Source organism: Triticum dicoccoides, chromosome 4B, assembly GCF_002162155.2.
Source record: "Triticum dicoccoides isolate Atlit2015 ecotype Zavitan chromosome 4B, WEW_v2.0, whole genome shotgun sequence".
Taxonomy (NCBI): Eukaryota; Viridiplantae; Streptophyta; class Magnoliopsida; order Poales; family Poaceae; genus Triticum; species Triticum dicoccoides.
Window position 1 is genome coordinate 651,878,505 of NC_041387.1, and position 19,432 is coordinate 651,897,936.

The following is a 19,432-nucleotide window of genomic DNA, read 5'->3' on the forward strand; positions in this document are numbered from 1 at the left end:
AAAAATTATCTACAATGGGTCATCTCTTGGCCTTATCTTTAATAACTAGCAATTCCTAAATATGTGGTGAGACATATTGTGCTAAGAGATCACCTCTTGTCTTCTCTTAATTAAGAGAAGACAAGCCTTTTCTTATGAGTTCTCTCTCCTCCACCTCATCATCTATCCTACGTGGCACTCGTAAGATAGCACCATTGTACATGCCCTTAGCCTCATCTTTTTCACCCGACGCCGGGAGAATGCGGTACCACTCCACTGAGTGCCAGCCTGAGCTTGCCTAACCCGATCCATCCATGGCGGTTTTCGTATTCATTCTCGCGCCAAAACGCGATCGTCATCCATTCATCAGTAGATTGGGCCCTGGCCGGTCCAGGCAAACGGCCGCTCCCTCCACTACGGCCCAAGCGCTGGATGCCAGATTTCTCTGTTTTAAGCCACATGCATGGCTCCCTCCTATCCCTACCCCTCTCCCTGGGTCTGTGTCTATCTACCACACGTTCAGAAATCTGGCTACACGGTACAACGATATATACGTACTCCCTCTGTTTCCAATTACTCATCGCTGAAATGGATGTATCTAGAACTAAAATACATCTAGATACATCCATACGTGTGACAAGTAATTCGGAGCGGAGGGAGTAGATCTTAGGGACTGCCGGCAACTTCACTGGCTGTCAGCGGATCGAGTACCATCTCCTTGTTTCTCGAGATTTCAGTCCAATTTTGATTTTATGGGCGACTTGGTTCTGAAGCGGCGTGATTTTCATCCCCAGGAAATGTTCTGGACGATCCACAAGCCCATGATAATTGTGCTACCGCGGTAGCAAATGCTGCTCGCGTGCTTTCATTGAAGATATGCAGTGCGATCGGTACGTAGAGCTCTCAAGTTCCGTGGTAGTAATAACAGGTTAAACTGGCTCGCTCGCTCGTTATTGTCAACAGTGTACTATAGCAGATAAAACTACTTCTATGCATGTCAAACAGAACGGGCACATCACATTCATCTAGGTTTTTTCTTTTTAGTTTTTAATTATCACCACTTCTATCCAGTAGCCGAATGGACTGTGCAGCACCACTGGCGGATCCTCTTGGGGACCATACTGGACCATGGCCCGGTCTATCAAAAGTGCAAAAAATAATCCATTTGATCCATTCCATCCAAATTGTTTATCTGGGCCAGATAGCAGCTGTCATCAACTCTCTCCTTGCTACTTTGTTTGCAGGCAATGCACTAGCAAGCTAGGCCCAACTACCAATAAAGTCTGAAAGACCGTGTATTTATTTGTGCTTGATTATCTTTGCTTCGCATTTTAAACGTCGCCCCTCGCCCCCTCCTATATATTGTGTCACGCTCCAGCACCATTCGTCTGCTTGTCAGTCATTGACATGCTTGCTGACGTTCAGGCTACGGTTTTCCATCCCCTTTGTTAACTGATGAAAAGATTATAACGAATCCAATCCAAATTCAGAACCCATCAACAACACCTTTTATAATTCAAATAAGAAAATAAGATCACATACCTTCAGATTTGGAACTTAAAATGTTTCTTTTTCTCTGGCACAACACACACGTTAGCTGAAGTAAGCTAAAGTGTCGTGATCCAAAAGAAGATACTGTGAAGAATTACGTGCAATACACTGCCAAGAGGCGAAGAAATAACAGCTCCCATTTTCACAAATGTTTTTTCACACATCACAGTAACAACAAAATTCACCCATGTCACATACTCAGCTAGCAGAAGGGCAGAAAAAGAAAGTACTCAGCTAGCAGGAGGGCAGAAAAAAAAAGTACTCAGCTAGCAGAAAGGCAGGATTTGGAATCCATTTTCAATCTACAAGTTCCACATGTTACATTTATATACAAATCCGAAAGGTCCTTTCAACGTGACGGAAAATAACTGTACAGCCTAGAACCGTATATATACAAAGAAAGAGCACGTGGACCAATGTGTTCTGCAAATATAACAACATAATTTCAGGGCAGCGAAAGTTCTTCAGTGCATTTGACACCTCCTGGGCAAAAAGGTTGGAGGGAAGGACTAATGCTCCGACTTCCATGCAAAATAATCTCATCATTCGAATCTCGCGAAATGACGATTCCCATGAGAAAAGTTAGTTCTTGATGGACCTCTGCTGTTGCCCGCTCAACTGAGCACTGCACAGATGACTCCTCAAATTAGCTATGTACCTATGGATACGCTGCTGGTTGAATGGTGAAAGCGAGAAGAGTGGATTCAGTGGCAACGCGGTTGCTTCCTGCAATATAAATGTGAGTAGGATGATTGCTTTTGAGTATAGCGCCATTGATTTGTTTTGGCATCCCAAAAGTTCCTTTGTCTGCAAAATAATGTAGGTAAAGTCAAAAGAAAGCATCAACTATAATCAATACGTGAATAATTAACAACAGATCAAGAGTAGAGTTCAGACAAGATGAGAAATAAGGCAACCCCACTGGTCCATTTACTCGGGTAAGATTATCATGTATAAGTCGAAAAATGGAGAAAACAGTTCTCTTGTAGCAGGGGTTATGATTTATGTCTCGTATAGTTTCATAAATGCAGAATTGTACTATATGGACGGCCTTTGCTGAAGTCACCAAACACCTGAAGAAAACTAGGAAACTGTGGTTTTTGCTGAACCATTAAAATCATAATATTCCGAGATTGAAGAGAGAAGGGTGTGAAAGGTCTCTTTAGCTCCTGGAACTAAACTGAGCCCACCAGTTTGTCTGCCTGTGTAGTGCGCAGCCATGCTCAGTTCAGCTCCAAGGGTCATAGAACCATCTTAACCCCCCACAAACACACCTCGTAATGTTCAATATGTTATTGCTTAGTGGCAACCTTGTGTTCTGGCAAGTCATCACAATATCACCTTGACCTAGAGCTAAGTGTTTCAGCAAATGATATCCAAGTACACTCCATGAAATACTCTTCAACACACCATTATTTAGTGGCGACCATGTGTTTCAGTGAGTGACCACAATATCATGTCCTAGAGGCAAGTGTTTCAGTAAATGGCATCCAAGAACTGTGTGAAGGAGAGCCTATTCCACATTTCATAAAACTATATAGTAGGGTTTTCTCAGAAAAAAAAGGTAGATAGCCCGGACTGCCACGCATGATCACTTCTGCTTGTATCATTGTTCATACATAAATCTTTCCTTGCTTTCTTTTTTAAATACAAAAATACTCCGTTCTCGACCTTGTTTTGTACAGTAGTTTTCTACTAATAGGCTTATAACAAGAGAACCAACTGCCTGGACAACCAGTGATTAATCCTGAGCATCGGTGTATTACTTCATTTGAACAATTTCCTGGTGAACATTAACTGAATTATGCATGTGAATGTGAATGAAATCAGGTGTAACATCCATGCCGTGCATAAAGAAATCAAATCTAAATCAGCCATCTACAGGACTTAGATAGTGATACTTACAGCACCAGTTTTCCCATATACTAAAGCAGTTTGGAATATGATCTCCATTGCGTCTGGCATCTCAGTGTTATCTAGAAACAGAAAAAGGTTACGATAAGAGCGAAATAGTATACTTGTACAAGAAGATGAGTGGATGGATGTTCTAACCATTGTTCTCCCGCAACCTATGTGATATCTTCTCAGCACGGTCATATGCCTTGATGAACCCACTTTCAACCCGGTAACGAACAGAAGCCGGCCTAGTGAAATCCAATCCTTGCGCTACATTCGGGGATAGACGCTGATCACTCTTAGGAAAGTAATTCTCGTGTGCAAATGTCGAAAAACTTCCATCATCTAAAGCATCCGGCAATAAGCTACATGCATTAAGCGCCTCTTTCCAGATAGCAAGTATCACAAGTTCAAGTGATAGTGCCTCCAGGTCCAGCCCTTTAAAAAGCTGTGTATACCACAGAAAAGCAAACATAAGTGAGGTTGAGATGAATTTGGGATTACTGTTTCCAAATTATCAAATAAATATCATAGCGAAGATCATCAAAAAGATATCGAAACGCTGTAAGTCTAGACAAAATGAAAACATGCCTACAAGGGATATACAGAGTAGAGAAAGCATGGTGGTCCAATTAGAGGCAAACCAGTTGTACTAACACTAAATATCCTTACTAAAGACACATTGAAATCTACACTGTTACATGTTCTCAAAAATCTACACTGCTGGCTCAAATTACTCACAAAAGTAAAAAACACTGACTGATCATGAAGAAAATCTAAAAAGCTAAGGAGTTCCAGTTTGAATACTGGACAGAATGAATATGAACATGCTGTTCAGTATTCAATAGACATGATACTAATTGCCACTGCAGCAGTAGTACCTTCTCCTGAGCAAGTTCTGTGAGAATGACAATATACTGATTCAGTAGGTGAAGTCTTGTATAACAATCAAGTGGCCTCCCTCGCAGATTTTCCATAGTAGTTGACTCACGGGAAGCGGACAGTGGAGTACATCCATGGGATTTCACTCTATAGAGTGAGTCTTTGTTTTGACTCTGAATAGGCCCACTGATAGTGGATATATCATCACAGCGGGGTCTTGCACCTGTGACATCCTTCATTGGCTTCTCGAGTGAAGACAGCAACTCCATGGAAGTAGTGTTCGCATGAACTAATACGTATTCTCGTTCAACCCACTCCCATGAATCAAATACTGCAAAATATACAAATTAGTGCCCAAGCAGAGGATATAAAATACAATTTATACTTCTAGTCAGGGTCCAGCGTACCTTTTGAATCTACACTTTCAGACTTTACTTTGACGACAGCAGAAGAGACAGTCTGGCATGTGTCCCTTAAATCAAGAGCATGATGGGACTCATCCACGATTTCACTGTTCCTGAGAAGGCATGATCAGCAAGATCAACGATCGAGATAAATATGACGACACAACCAAGCCAAGTGCAAAATGACATGCTTTTAACTATTCCAAAAACGTTCAGGAAATCTAGAAAAGATTGTAGGATTGCTGCACAAAGAGTAGTTATCCCCATTTATGAAAAGCGCATGATGAAGTCAGTGACGCATTAAATTGTGATGCGCACCAGAACAATTCCAAATCCAATCTATATGCAGTTGCAAGGACAAAAAAAGACGAGCAGAGCTTGCATATATGAGCTCACTCGTACAGAATTTGACCATTCCCCGTGGTCTTTGTACATTTCTTTTTGGGGTACATGCAGCTTCTCATATGGGCACTTGGGCAGCAGGCGTCTGAGTTAAACTTACAGGACTTGGTACAGGAAAAATTCTAAAAGCAAAGTAGATTACTCAAAGCTACCCCATGGACTTGTGATTTTTAAACACTACCACCAGAGTAACAGGAATACCTTGCTGTTGCCAAAAAGTTGTGATTAAAGAATTCCTCAAAAGGCATTCTCTCCGCTGCAAAATTGAAAGCAATTTTCAATCTGATTCTGCGATGAATGCTTAGATTAAATGGCCTAAAAGGAAGTTGAACAAAGATTACTGCAGTGAGTAAATTAATTATCATACGCCTTATTTCCAGACACAAAATGAAGTGAAAATGGCAGACCCACCTGGATCAAGGCATATGAGTCTTCTGCACAGGTCAATAAACTCAGGATGTAAATCAGCCTCCATATCTGGAGGGAAACTGAGGCCACTAGATGACAATACTTTTTCGCGCAGCTGTAATCCGCCAACAAAGCGCAAGCAGCAGTGTTAGGCTATATATGTGTATTGCGATTATGCGAGTACAGTTAATTGTACAATGTTACAAGCAAACCTCCACTCTATTCTCCCCAAGAAATGGTAGCTCCCCTGTTACTAGCTGGAAAAGAATGACTCCAACACTCCATAAATCTGCCTGCAAAGTTTGTCAGGTAGAGATTATAGCCTGGTTTAATTTTAAGATCCGTAAATTTATAAAGCAGTTAATAAACATACCTTCGCGTCATATTTATCCCCTCGCCAGATTTCTGGGGCCATATAATATGGAGAGCCACAAAAAGTGGCAGCCAAATTTTCATGCATCAGAGATCTGAAGTGAGAAGATAGTTTTCAGTTGTACACTTGCACAAAAAAATACTCAATGAAACAAAAAGAGAACTCACAATGAGTACAGAATTCAGAACCAACATGCTCGGAGCAAATGTGAGTATTAATAAGACCAATAAACCATGCCGTTGTGGAAATAAAAACACTTGACGGCAGATGACAGTTATAAATATTTTGGTATTGGTCTGCATCTCCCCAGTAATTTCAATCTTTAGAGAAAGGAAGATAGTCCTATAACTGCGACATTGAGAATAAACCTCTCACCTGGCAAACCCAAAATCGCCAATTTTCAATGTAATGGCGTCCCCATCAGCTGATAGCAGAAGGTTCTGCGTGATTCACAGCTCAATCAGTACGGAGAAAATAATGCGTCTCTGAAGATATTGGATGGAACAAGTAACCAGGCCAGATAAATAACTACACAAATTTTCCACATGTAATTTGTTATTGAAGCATGAGTGAACAGCACAATTCTCTATTTAGTTTGGCATTTGATGGTAAACTGACATTGATAGCGGCTATAAATGTAAGTTTAGCTTTTGACCAATAATCTAAGTTCAGTTGATAATTATGGAAACCCTTTTAATGGGACCCTTACTCTTAGTTTTGGCGCTTGGTGCCCAAAATAAACATCACAAATCACCGATCAGGCCCAAATAGCGACAGATTCCATCCAAAAATGGCTAAAAAGTTCACGCCCAGACCAACCGTAAACCCTAAGAAATCCAATAGAAAAGGGCGTAAGATCTAACCTGGGGTTTGAGGTCCCGGTGCACGATCCTCTCGCCCCTCAGCACCTTGAGCCCCTCGGCTGATGATCCAAGACAACAAACAGCAGCGGCGCATCAAAACATATACAGTCCCAGTGCATATACAGTAATAAAAAGGGGAAAGGGAACACTCGACTGGGCTCGATTGGGAACTCACCGAGCTGCCGGGCGAAGTCCCTGGCGGTGGCCTCCGGCAGCCGGTTCCGAGGCCCGCCGTGCGTCTGCCTGTAGGCCTCGAGGTCGCCCCCGTCGCAGTACTCCAGCACCAGGAACAGCTTCTCCCCCGTCTGCGGCGAAAACCGCGAGGCATCTTTACCACACCGAGTTCGATCGCGACTACAGCAGTAGCGCGGACGGCCGGGGCTGGAGATTTGGGGGAGGTGGGGACGCCTACCTCGATGGTGTTGATGAGGCGGAGGATGTTGGGGTGGGAGAGGCTGCCGAGGATGCTCATCTCCTGGAGGATGCCGCGGCGGACGTGGTCGTCGACGCGGCGGCGGTCGATCTCCTTGACGGCGACGCGCGCGCCGGTGGGGCCGTGCACCGCGCGGAACACCTCCGCGAACGTCCCCTTCCCCACCATCTCCCCGAGCTCGTACTCCCCCACCACCCGCGGGGCCGGCGGCTCCTCCTCCATATCGCCTCCCGCCGCCGCGGCCGGGCCTAGTCGCGGTCGCCGGTGCGGCGAGTTCGTGTCGGGGGCGAGCGAGGCGAGAGCGTGTACTGCTGCCGTGCCGGTGGTGGTTTGGATTACGGTACGGGGCCCGCGTGCTGGTGGTGGCCTCCCCGGATGGGGAAAAGGATATTTGCGGGCCGTGGCGGTCAATCTAGCTAGGAAGGCCCCACGTGTCAGAGACCTCGTATAGGAAACGGTTTTGATGCGTCCCTCGATCGAAGCCACTTGGAGTTGGTTCTCGCTGACGGCGCGGATACGGCGGGCCGTGCCGTCAGTGGGTGCGGACGGCTTTTTTTCTTTTATGCTCGGGTGGGGGCCCACCTGTGGGAAAGCGGGGTATGGCCCGGCGTGTGCCTTTCGAAGCCTTTTTAATCCCCCTCCAAAAAAAAAGCTTTTTAAATCGGTTTTCTCTGTGAATAGGTATCGTGTGGCACAAGCTGTTGCTTCGTAGCATAGGCTAGTGGTGCGGTGACGTTGACAGGTGTCGTGTGGGCGGACAAAATCACTACATTTTCACCCTTTAACGAAAGTCAGCATGATTTGACCTCAGTTTGTACAAAATGTTGGATTTGATCCTTTTCCTATTGTCATACACGTTGGCGGCAGAAATATATAGGCTACCGCGATGGTCAACGGCGATAGACTTTTGGTCAATCCTAGCTGTCAAAAATGATGTGGCAAATTGTCGCAAAAAATTGATGTGGCAAGGGCTCCTGTACACAGCCGCCTCCTCCCCTAATAAAACCATAAGGTTCCTTTACCTCCCGTCGGCGTCGGTCCGCCTCGTCTTCGGTGGCCTTAGGACCATGGGGGCACGGCGGATCCCGGGCCTTGTCGGTGCAAGGGATTTGTTTTCATATGCTCCTTCGAGTTTTGTGAGGTTCTGTGCCCTGCTTAGGAAGAAAAGACGGTGGCGGCTCCCTGGAATAAGGTTCTTCTCCCTGTCTCGGTGGTGTGTCTAGCATCACGAGTGTGCGTGTGGAGGTGTGTCTCCGGCGGATATATCTTTGGTGGATTTATTCGGATCTGGTCATAATTCGTCCACGTTTGTGTGTCTTCAGGTTGGGTCCTTCTGATCTACACTACTCTATATCGGCGGTTATTGTTGTTCTGTTGAGCTGGTCCTATGGGGTCTTAGCACAATGACTTTTCGATTGTCTAGTACAACAAGTTTTGCCCGGCTCCGGCGAGGGATGACGACGACGCACCTTCGGCTTGCTTCAATGCTTGTAGTTGTCGCTAGGTGGTCTACGGATCTGGATGTATTTTTTTCTGATGTTTGTTGTAGTATCATGATTAAAGATTAATAGCTAAGAAGTTTTCGGCAAAACAATGATGTGACAAGTGGCTAGCCTTTGGCGGTAGCACTTCTAAGATATAAGAGCATCTACAGCCGGACACCTCAAACCATCCCTCGTACGCCCGCGGACGCGCTCGGTCAGTGACCAGACAAGAGAGAGAAGGAAAAAGGTGACCCAACCGGACCCCTCATATCATCCATATACGTCCGGGCTGTCCGCGAACCCTCATAGCCATCTCAAATATGGGGAGGATCTCAGGCGGCGGAGGAGGGCGGAGCTTCTAGCGCGATCTCAGGCGACGGGGATGGCAGAGAGCGCGCGGGAGCGGTCGGGCATGGCGACGGGTGCGTCGGGTGTGGGCGAATTCGACGAGGGGGCAAGCGAGGGGGAAATGAGGGCCAGGGTTCTGTCGGGGGGGAAGGGGGGTTGACAACGACTTTATCCGGCTCGGGGGCATGGCGGATGGCCGCCGCGTGGCTCATCCGCGGCATGGACGCAACGCACGCGGTCACCGAGCCCTCCATGAATAGGAGGAAAGAGAAGGAGCTGGGGGTGGACCAGGTATGCACTGTGCACTTGTGGCCCAAGTGGACAGTAGGCCATTTTCTTTTACCTTTTCTTTTTCTGTTTTCTTTTCTATTCTGATTTGCATTTATTTTCAATAGTAAATGAGTTTCATAAATTATGGAATTTAGCCCAGTATTAGTATTACAATATTAGGTGCTGCCACAAAAAGTTTGGGAGATATTTAAAACAGTTTGGATTTTTCATAAATAGAAAAGCATTTAAAAATGATGTTTTGGCACTAATTTAATTGCTAGAGCCCAAATTAGCAAATAAGTGATGTTGTTTTCCTTAACCATTAATTGTTATGGAATATTTGCCAGATGGTGAATTTTGCCACCATGTTTGTGAACTTTAGTTTTTTACTTACAATTTGAATTTTGAATTTAACTTAGATTTTTATCAAGGGAAAATTTGCATAGTAGTCATGATGACATGGCCACCATTAGGGAGAGATTAATTTAGCATGACACTAAGGGTGTTACACAAAGTAAACCCAATTGATATGAATAAACCCTGTTTTCCTTAATGGCAGCAATACAATACGTGTCTCGCTACCCCTTCTGTCATGAGGTGAGGACACTGCTAGATTGAACCCATCACAAAGCACTTCTTCCACTGAAGATAAATCAATCTAGTTTGCCAAACCAAATGAATAGATCGGAGAGAAATACAAAGATATAACAATCATGCATAGTAAAATTCAGAAAGACTCGATTACTTTCAATGAATAATCTGATCATAAACCCACAATTCATCAGATCCCAACAAACACACCGCAAACGAAGATTACATCGGATAGAACTCCAAAAGAACAAGGAGAACGATGTATTGAAGATCGAAGAGAGAGAAGAAGTCATCTAGCTACTAGCTATGGACCTGTAGGTCTGTGGTAAACTACTCATTCATCATCGGAAGCCAGCAAGGTTGATGTAGAAGCCCTCCGTGATCGACTCCCCCTCCGATAGAGTACCGGAAATGGCCTCTAGATGGGATCGCGGAAGAACAAAATTTTGCAGCGGCGGAAAAAGTGTTTTGGGTGGCTCTCTGTTGGTTTGGAAATATTTGAGAATTTATAGAGGTGGAATTAGGTCAAACGGAGTTGTGTGGGAGTCACAAGCTCAGGGGCGCGCATGATACCACTGGTACAACAAGCTATTATACGAATAGTTTTTAACCCCTTTCTGCGACGGCATTTTAAACCGTCACCTAGTGAGTGTGGACGATAGGGGTGTCCTTCCCACACGACCCAGAAACCGTCGGGGATAGGCAGCCATGATGCATACGTTTTGTATAACTAAGCGTATGCGATGCGGGCATCTATCCCAAACGTGATTCTTCACACAACTGTTTGTGATATATCAAATATCCCAAATGCTCCATCTTTGCTATTGTTGTGTGCCGGCATTACCATTACACACGCTATTATGTGGTGCAACATTTACGATGCGCACTCCATCACAAACATTTCATCATTGCCAAGCGTGTGCGATCAGGAGTCTATCACACACATTCACTTCCCCTGGACCGTATGTGATCTGTAATTAACAAGATTACCTAATCATCATACGAGTGTCGGATAGGATTATGAAACGTCAGACTGTCGTACCAGTGTCGTATAGGATAACTATCGCACCCGCTATTATGTGGTGCAACATTTACGATGCCTACGACATCCGAAATAGTTCATGATTATAAACCGTGTACGATAAGGTGACTATCGCAAACATTTAGTTGCTCGCATCGTTTGTGATATTGTCTGACATCACACACACTTCGTGAAAGGCAACTGTGTGCATGGCCGCACATGTTTCCTCTCTGGAAACCGTGTCGAAAGTACATGTATATCACACACATTTGTGCTTTACAGACCGTGTGCGCGGTAACGACCTGCAGAGCATATTTCAACCCTAATTAAATTGCTTGAAGGAAATATGCCCTAGAGGCAATAATAAAGTTATTATTTATTTCCTTATTTCATGATAAATGTTTATTATTCATGCTAGAATTGTACTAACCGGAAACTTAGTACATGTGTGAATAAATAGACAAAACATATTGTCCCTAGTATGCCTCTACTTGACTAGCTCGTTAATCAAAGATGGTTAAGTTTCCTAACCATAGACATGTGTTGTCATTTGATGAACGGGATCACATCATTAGGAGGATGATGTGATGGACATGACTCATCTGTTAGCTTAGGATTATGATCGTTACAGTTTCGTTGCTACTGCTTTCTTCATAACTTATACATGTTCCTCGGACTATGAGATTATGCAACTCCCGGATACCGGAGGAACAATTTGTGTGCTATCAAACATCACAATGTAAATGGGCAATTATAAAGATGCTCTACAGGTGTCTCCAAAGATGTTTGTTGGGTTGGCACAGATTGATATTAGGATTTGTCACTCTGTGTTTCGGAGAGGTATCTCTGGTCCCTCTTGGTAATGCTCATCACTATAAGCCTTGCAAGAAATGTGACTAATGAGTTAGTTGCGGGATGAAGTATTACAAAACTACTAAAGAGATTTGCCGGTAACGATATTGAACTAGGTATGATGATACCGACGATCGAAACTCGGGCAAGTAACATACCGATGACAAAGGGAACAATGTATGTTATTATGCGGTTTGACAGATAAAGATCTTTGTAGAATATGTAGGAGCCAGTATGAGCATCCAGGTTCCGCTTGTTGGGGAACGTAGCAATAATTCAAAATTTTCTACGCATCACCAAGATCAATCTATGGAGATTTTAGCAACAAGAGGGGGAGAGAATGAGCATCTTCATACATTTGAAGATCGCTAAGCGGAAGCTGATGGAGTCATGTACCTAGGGTAGGGTCACAGACCTGATCTAAGTACCCTGCCCAAGGACATCCTTAGAAGAGATCACCTTCCAGTCGACCTACGAGGGACTCACTCGACTGACTTGAAGGACTCGACCACGAAGACTCACTCGACCACCAGAAGGTCAAGAGGCACTCTGCACTGCAACAGTCTGTAATTAAGTAGACTTTATGATAGTAAAGACACTTTATGTGGGGCGTTACCAGTAATGCCCCGGACTTAACGCACCTTAAACCCTCTCCTACGTGGGCTGGCTGGGGTCCTGGCGCACTCTATATAAGCCACCCCCCTCCACAGGTAGAAGGGTTCGGCACCCTGTAACTCATATACACGTAATCCACTCGACCGCCTCCGGGCTCCGAGACGTAGGGCTTTTACTTCCTCCGAGAAGGGCCTGAACTCGTACATCTCTTGTGTTTACAACCTCTCCATAGCTAGGACCTTGCCTCTCCATACCTACCCCCCACTCTACTGTCAGGCTTAGAACCACGACAGTTGGCGCCCACCGTGGGGCAGGTGTTTTAGCGATTTTGTGGAGAAGTTGCGATTCTTCCGAGTACTTTCATCATGGTGGCTGCTGGAGTTTTGGTCGAGGGTCGAGAGATCCGTCTCGGTGCTCTCACCTTCGTCGCCGACGACTCCGCCTGGCTCCAGGAGGCTCCACTCGACGTCGATGCGCTCCCCGTTCGCGGTGCGACGCATTTTCGTGCATGTGTCCGCGGCGTTCTGCTGCGGCAACCGTCGACCCCGTATCGGTCGACTCCCCCATCGGCCACCCTCCCGGTCTCCCGCCAGCGCAAGCGTTCGGGCCGGTCGAGGCTTCAGCGGTGGGTGAGGCACGCAGTGGCTCGCCAGACGGCCACCACCCAAGTTGCGGCAATCGAGCCCGACGAATCTCTCTACGGCCTGTTCGATCTGTCGACTGGCTCCGTAGAGACTGCATCCGAGTGCGATAGCAGTGATCCAGCGGCGGAAATCCTGATGGTCGACGGGCCCCGCAGTCCCCCTGGCTTCGCCCGTGATGGTGGGGCAGGCGATGGAGGCGACCCCGCACGAGACCACGAAGAGTACCAGCCCGAGCCACTCGACTCTCTGCAAAGAGAGGAACTTCACCGCAGGAACGTGGATGCCCTGCATACTCCCATCGCAGGAGAAACCTCCGAGGCTCGCGCCTTGGAGGAGGCATGTTTGGCCAACTTGGCCGAACGCACTCGCTTGGAGAATCTTCAGCGAGCACTCGACGAGCGCGCGCGGCAACGAGTTCCCGACACCAGTCGACGTCAACTCTTCCCGCCGACTCAGGTATATTGAACCCCAATCCAGAATTTAGCAGCTGCGACCCGTATAGCGGAGTCCATCCAGCCCTCTCAGTCGGAAGCTGGCAGAGGCTTGATGCAGATCAGGGATCTGCTCCGGGCAGCAGGAGATCAGAATTCAGCCGTGTCGCAGTCGCGCAACAGAATTCACAGTCGATCCGTCGCTGCGAATACGGTTCAGTCGGCTCACAGTCTCAGATCGCCTCCGCAGCGTGAAGGACGCGAGAATCGGCGAGAACAATATGGAGACCGACACGACCGAGATGATAGGCGTCGAGTGCCCACTTCCCCTCCGAGGGGTGGGTCCTACGCTCCTCGTCAGCAAGATGACAGACGTCAGCTCACTGCAGGGCGAAGAGTTCCAGTCGACCCCAGAGAACCAGGCTTCGACGCGCGATCCATTATCGTGCAAGGCTTGGTCGACCGGAACAGAGCCCATCGAGGTGGACCCGACAGAGATGCGCCCACGAGCAGTCGAGTGCATGTTTCTGGTCCGGAATGTTTCAGCAGAGCTATCAGAGCCGCAGTCATCCCTCCCAATTTCAGGTTGGCAACAGGAGTCAGCAAGTTCACTGGTGAGTCTAAGCCTGAAACTTGGCTTGAGGACTACCGAGTGGCGGTTCAGATTGGTGGTGGGAATGACGAGGTGGCCATGAAGCATTTGCCCCTCATGTTGGAAGGTTCTGCCAGAGCATGGTTGACTCAGTTACCTCCTAACAGCATTTACACTTGGGAAGATCTGTCCCGAGTGTTCGTCAGAACGTTTGAAGGAACTTGCAAGCGACCGGCTGGATTGACGGAGCTGCAAGTCTGCGGGCATAAGACCAATGAGACTCTCAGGGAGTATATTCAGAGGTGGATCACTTTGCACCATACTGTGGAGAATGTGTCTGATCATCAGGCAGTCTGCGCCTTCAAGGATGGTGTCAAGAACAGAGAATTGAGTTTGAAATTTGGTCGAACCGGTGACATGACCTTGAGTCGGATGATGGAAATTGCTACCAAGTACGCCAACGGCGAAGAAGAAGACCGACTCCGAAGCGGCAAGCACAAGCCGAGTCAGTCGGAGAAGGGAAACACCAGTCGGAAACAGAAGCGGAAGGCTAAACCAGCAGCTCCTGGAGAGGCTCTGGCCGTGACTCAGGGAAAGTTTAAAGGGAAACCAAAAGGATCCTGGAACCCTAAGAAGGTAAAGGATAAAGAAGGGAATGACGTGATGGATATGCCGTGTCACATCCACACGAAGAAAGACGAAGAGGGGAATATCATTTACCCAAAGCATACCACTCGCCAATGTCGACTCCTGATCCAGCAGTTTCAAGGAAAACAGTCTAAAGACAAGGAAAAGGAGTCAGACAAGGCCAAAGACAAGGAGGACAGTGAGGAAGGATATCCGCATATCAACTCCACTCTGATGATCTTTGCAGATGCGGAAAACAAGAGTCGATTGAAAGTCATTAACCGTGAGGTGAACATGGTTAGCCCAGCAAAAGCAAATTATTTGAGATGGTCCCAAACACCCATCACATTCGACCAATCTGATCACCCGACTCATATTGCCACCCCTGGGAGGCAAGCTTTGGTGGTCGATCCAGTTGTCGAAGGCACTCGACTGACAAAAGTGCTGATGGACGGTGGTAGTGGGCTGAATTTGTTGTATGCAGACACACTGAAAGTAATGGGCATTCCGATGTCCCGACTGAGCACCAGTAACATGAGCTTTCATGGAGTTATACCAGGGAAGAAAGCCGAGTCACTCGGCCAAATAGCTCTAGACGTGGTGTTTGGTGATTCGAAACATTTTCGCAAAGAGAAGTTGACGTTTGAGGTCGTGGATTTTCAGAGTGCATATCATGCCATTTTGGGGAGACCAGCTTATGCACGGTTCATGGCTCGACCATGTTACGTGTACCTCAAATTGAAGATGCCCGGCCCCAAAGAAGTGATCACTGTCACTGGTGATCGGAAAAACGCAGAAGAGTGCTTTCAGAAGGGTTCAAAGATTGCCGATTCCCAGGTGACAGCGGTCGAGTTTGAAGAATACAAGCAAAATGCAGATCCGAGTGATTTGCTGCGATCCAAGAAACCTGCCACAGAATCTGCATTTCAGTCGTCCGGTGAGACGAAGTCTGTTCACATTCACCCGACCGACCCCGATGCAGCCCCGACCCACATCTCCACAACACTCGACCCGAAATAGGAAGAAGCGCTCATCCAGTTCCTCCGTGAGAACTGGGACATTTTTGCATGGAAGCCCACTGACATGCCAGGTGTTCCCAGGGGACTGGCTGAGCATCGCCTAAGAGTCGACTCATCAGCTAAACCAGTCAAAGAGCATCTTCGGCGGTCCGCCGTCCAGAAGAGAAAAGCCATTGGTGAGGAAGTGGCTCGACTGTTGGCGGCAGGATTTATCCGAGAGATATACCACTCCGAGTGGCTCGCTAATGTCGTCATGGTCCCTAAGAAGGACAAATCACTCCGAATGTGCATTGATTTCAAGCACATCAATCGGGCCTGCCCGAAAGATCATTTTCCTCTCCCTCGCATAGATCAAATTGTTGACTCGACCGCGGGATGCGAGAGATTGTCTTTTCTAGACGCCTACTCCAGGTACCACCAGATCCGTCTGTACGGACCCGACGAGGTAAAAACAACTTTCATCACTCCATTCGGGTGCTTCTGCTATATCACCATGCCATTCGGCCTCAAGAATGCCGGAGCCACATTTATGCGAATGATTCAGAAGTGTCTACTCACTCAAATCAGTCAGAATGTGGAAGCGTATATGGATGATATCGTCGTCAAGTCACGAAAAGGTTCCGACCTGCTCGCTGACCTCGCCGAAACATTTGCCAACCTCAGAAGGTACGATATCAAGCTCAATCCATCAAAATGCACATTCGGAGTTCCTGGTGGCAAGTTACTCGGTTTTCTCATTTCCGAGCGAGGGATCGACGCTAATCCAGAAAAGATCGGCACTATTCTCCGAATGAAACGCCCTGTGCGAGTTCACGATGTCCAGAAGCTTACTGGATGCTTGGCCGCATTAAGTCGATTCATCTCACGACTCGGTGAAAAGGCATTGCCTCTTTACCGACTGATGAAGAAGGCAGACAAGTTCGAGTGGACTCCAGAAGCTGATGCAGCGTTTGCCGAGCTAAAAGCTCTGCTCTCCACCCAGCCGGTGCTTGCTGCCCCAATCAGCAAAGAGCCTCTGTTGCTTTATATTGCAGCCACAGGACAAGTCGTTAGTACAGTGCTTACGGTCGAGCGGGAAGAAGAAGGAAAAGCTTTCAAAGTTCAGCGTCCAGTGTATTATTTGTCTGAAGTCTTGACTCCATCCAAGCAGAGATATCCTCATTATCAGAAGCTTGTGTATGGAATATACATGACCACAAAGAAGGTTGCTCATTATTTCTCTGATCATTCCATCACAGTCGTCAGCGACGCTCCACTATCAGAGATTTTGCACAACAGAGATGCAACTGGTCGAGTGGCGAAATGGGCGATTGAACTTCTTCCCCTTGATATCAAGTTTGAGGCAAAGAAAGCCATTAAGTCCCAGGCAATAGCAGATTTCCTCGCCGAGTGGATTGAACAGCAGCAGCCGACTGAAGTTCACTCGAAGCATTGGACCATGTTTTTTGATGGCTCTAAGATGTTGAATGGTTCCGGTGCTGGGGTTGTCCTGGTTTCCCCCAGAGGAGATAAGCTCAGATACGTGCTCCAGATTCACTTTGATTCCTCCAACAATGAGGCAGAGTATGAGGCCCTCTTATACGGATTGCGCATGGCCATTTCACTCGGCGTCCGTCGCCTGATGGTCTATGGCGATTCAGATTTAGTGGTCAACCAAGTGATGAAGGAGTGGGACGTGAGAAGCCCAGCCATGACTGGATACTGCAGTGCAGTGAGGAAGCTGGAAAAGAAGTTCGAGGGGTTGGAGCTCCATCATATACCCCGACTGAAAAATCAAGCAGCTGATGATCTAGCAAAGATAGGTTCCAAGAGAGGAGCCATTCTGAGTGGTGTGTTCTTGGAGCATATACACACTCCATCAGTCAAAGAAGATCCTTTCACCGAAGAAGCTCCACAGCCCAAGAGTGCCACAGATCCGACTGAGGTTGAAGTCCCAGCAGTAGTCGACTTGGTCATGGAGGTCTTGGCGGTCATTCCCGACTGGACAGTTCCGTATATCGCGTATATCCTGAGAAAAGAGCTCCCGGAGGATGAGGAAGAGGCTCGACAGATCGTCCGTCGATCTAAAGCCTTTACCGTAATCAAAGGACAGCTGTATAGAGAAAGCGCGACTGGAGTTGGTCAGAAGTGCATAACACCAGAAGAAGGTCGAATCATCCTTAATGATATCCACTCGGGAACCTGTGGTCATCATGCGTCCTCTCGGACCATCGTGGCCAAAGCATACCGAGCCGGATTTTACTGGCCAAAGGCGAATGAGATGGCAAAGGAAATAGTGGATAAGTGCGAGGGATGTCAGTTCTACTCTAATATGTCGCACAAGCCTGCATCAGCTCTGAAGACCATTCCACTCGTCTGGCCTTTCGCAGTATGGGGGTTGGACATGGTCGGTCCTTTGAGAACAGGGCGAAGTGGCTTCACGCATGTACTGGTGGCAGTCGACAAGTTCACCAAGTGGATTGAGGCTAAACCAATCAAGAACCTTGACGCCGGTGCTGCTGTTAGCTTCATCAGGGAACTGATATTCAGATATGGAGTCCCGCACAGCATCATTATGGATAATGGGTCGAACTTTGACTCAGAAGAATTCAGGGATTTCTGCAACTCTCAAGGCACACGAGTCGACTACGCTTCGGTCGCCCATCCGCAGACGAATGGACAAGCAGAGCGAGCCAATGGCCTGATTCTCAAGGGATTGAAACCCCGACTGATGCGTGATCTCAAGCATGCAGCTGGAGCTTGGGTCGACGAACTTCCCTCGGTGCTTTGGGGACTGCGGACCACACCTAATCGGTTGACCGGAAGAACTCCATTCTTCTTGGTCTACGGAGCTGAAGCAGTCTTGCCGAGTGATCTTCTCCACAATGCTCCTCGAGTTGAAATCTACAACGAAGCAGAAGCTGAACAAGCGCGGCAGGACGCAGTCGACCTTTTAGAGGAAGAAAGGGAGATGGCTCTGATCCGATCGACCATCTACCAACAAGATTTGCGTCGTTTCCACGCCAGAAATGTGAGGGGTCGAGCCTTCCAGGAAGGAGATTTAGTTCTCCGAGTGGATCAGAAGAAACAACACAAGCTTGCTCCTTCTTGGGAAGGACCCTTCATCGTCACCAAAGTTCTCCACAACGGGGCGTACCGTCTTTACAACGTCGAACATAATATCGACGAGCCCCGAGCTTGGAACGCGGAACTACTCCGCCCATTTTACACTTAAGTTTATCACTCGGATGAGTTGCAATAAAGTACTCCTGCAGTTCATGGATTTCAAAATAATAGTGTCATAGTTCCTCCGTAATTTTTGTCACTTTTTATTTTGTCCAATAAAATTTTCCCCTCAGTGGGTGACTTAGCCGCGAATCCGTTTCGCCTAAGTTTGTAAAAATCCTTACCGAGTGGTGAGCCAGACTCCCACTCGGAGGCTTAGCTGCGAATCCGTTTCGCCTAAGATTAAATAAAATCCTACCGAGTGGTAAGCCAGACTTCCACTCGGGGGCTTAGCTGCAGTCCAAGTACTCGCCTAAGTTATAAAAATCCTACTGAGTGGTAAGCCAGACTTCCACTCGGAGGCTTAGCTGCAGTCCAAGGACTCGCCTAAGTTACCAAAATCCTACCGAGTGGTAAGCCAGACTTCCACTCGGAGGCTTAGATGCAGTCCAAGTACTCGCCTAAGATTAAATAAAATCCTACCGAGTGGTAAGCCAGACTTCCACTCGGGGGCTTAGCTGCAGTCCAAGTACTCGCCTAAGT

The 19,432-nt window shown here is 47.1% G+C and overlaps 1 protein-coding gene across 1 annotated transcript; it reads right to left on the bottom strand.

The window, feature by feature from the left end:
• Window positions 1-1,797: 1,797 nt before the first annotated feature.
• Window positions 1,798-7,532, bottom strand: LOC119292047 (serine/threonine-protein kinase ATG1a-like). The gene is made up of 13 exons (XM_037570878.1): window positions 7,171-7,532; window positions 6,934-7,063; window positions 6,759-6,817; window positions 6,271-6,335; window positions 5,896-5,989; window positions 5,735-5,815; window positions 5,526-5,637; window positions 5,316-5,370; window positions 4,716-4,825; window positions 4,308-4,639; window positions 3,583-3,874; window positions 3,436-3,506; window positions 1,798-2,337 (listed from the first exon to the last, which is right to left on the bottom strand). Exons 1-13 carry the CDS (start codon window positions 7,411-7,413, stop codon window positions 2,113-2,115), a joined length of 1,869 nt encoding a protein of 622 aa, XP_037426775.1. The 5' UTR covers window positions 7,414-7,532; the 3' UTR covers window positions 1,798-2,112.
• Window positions 7,533-19,432: the final 11,900 nt, after the last annotated feature.

Coding starts and splice junctions, on each gene's coding strand:
- LOC119292047 (XM_037570878.1), bottom strand. CDS start 7,413: ATGGAGGAGGAGCCGCCGGCCCCGCGGGTGGTGGGGGAGTACGAGCTC. Junction 7,064..7,170: donor GCCTCATCAACACCATCGAG/GTAGGCGTCCCC, acceptor TTTTCGCCGCAG/ACGGGGGAGAAGCTGTTCCT. Junction 3,507..3,582: donor TAGGTTGCGGGAGAACAATG/GTTAGAACATCC, acceptor TTCTGTTTCTAG/ATAACACTGAGATGCCAGAC.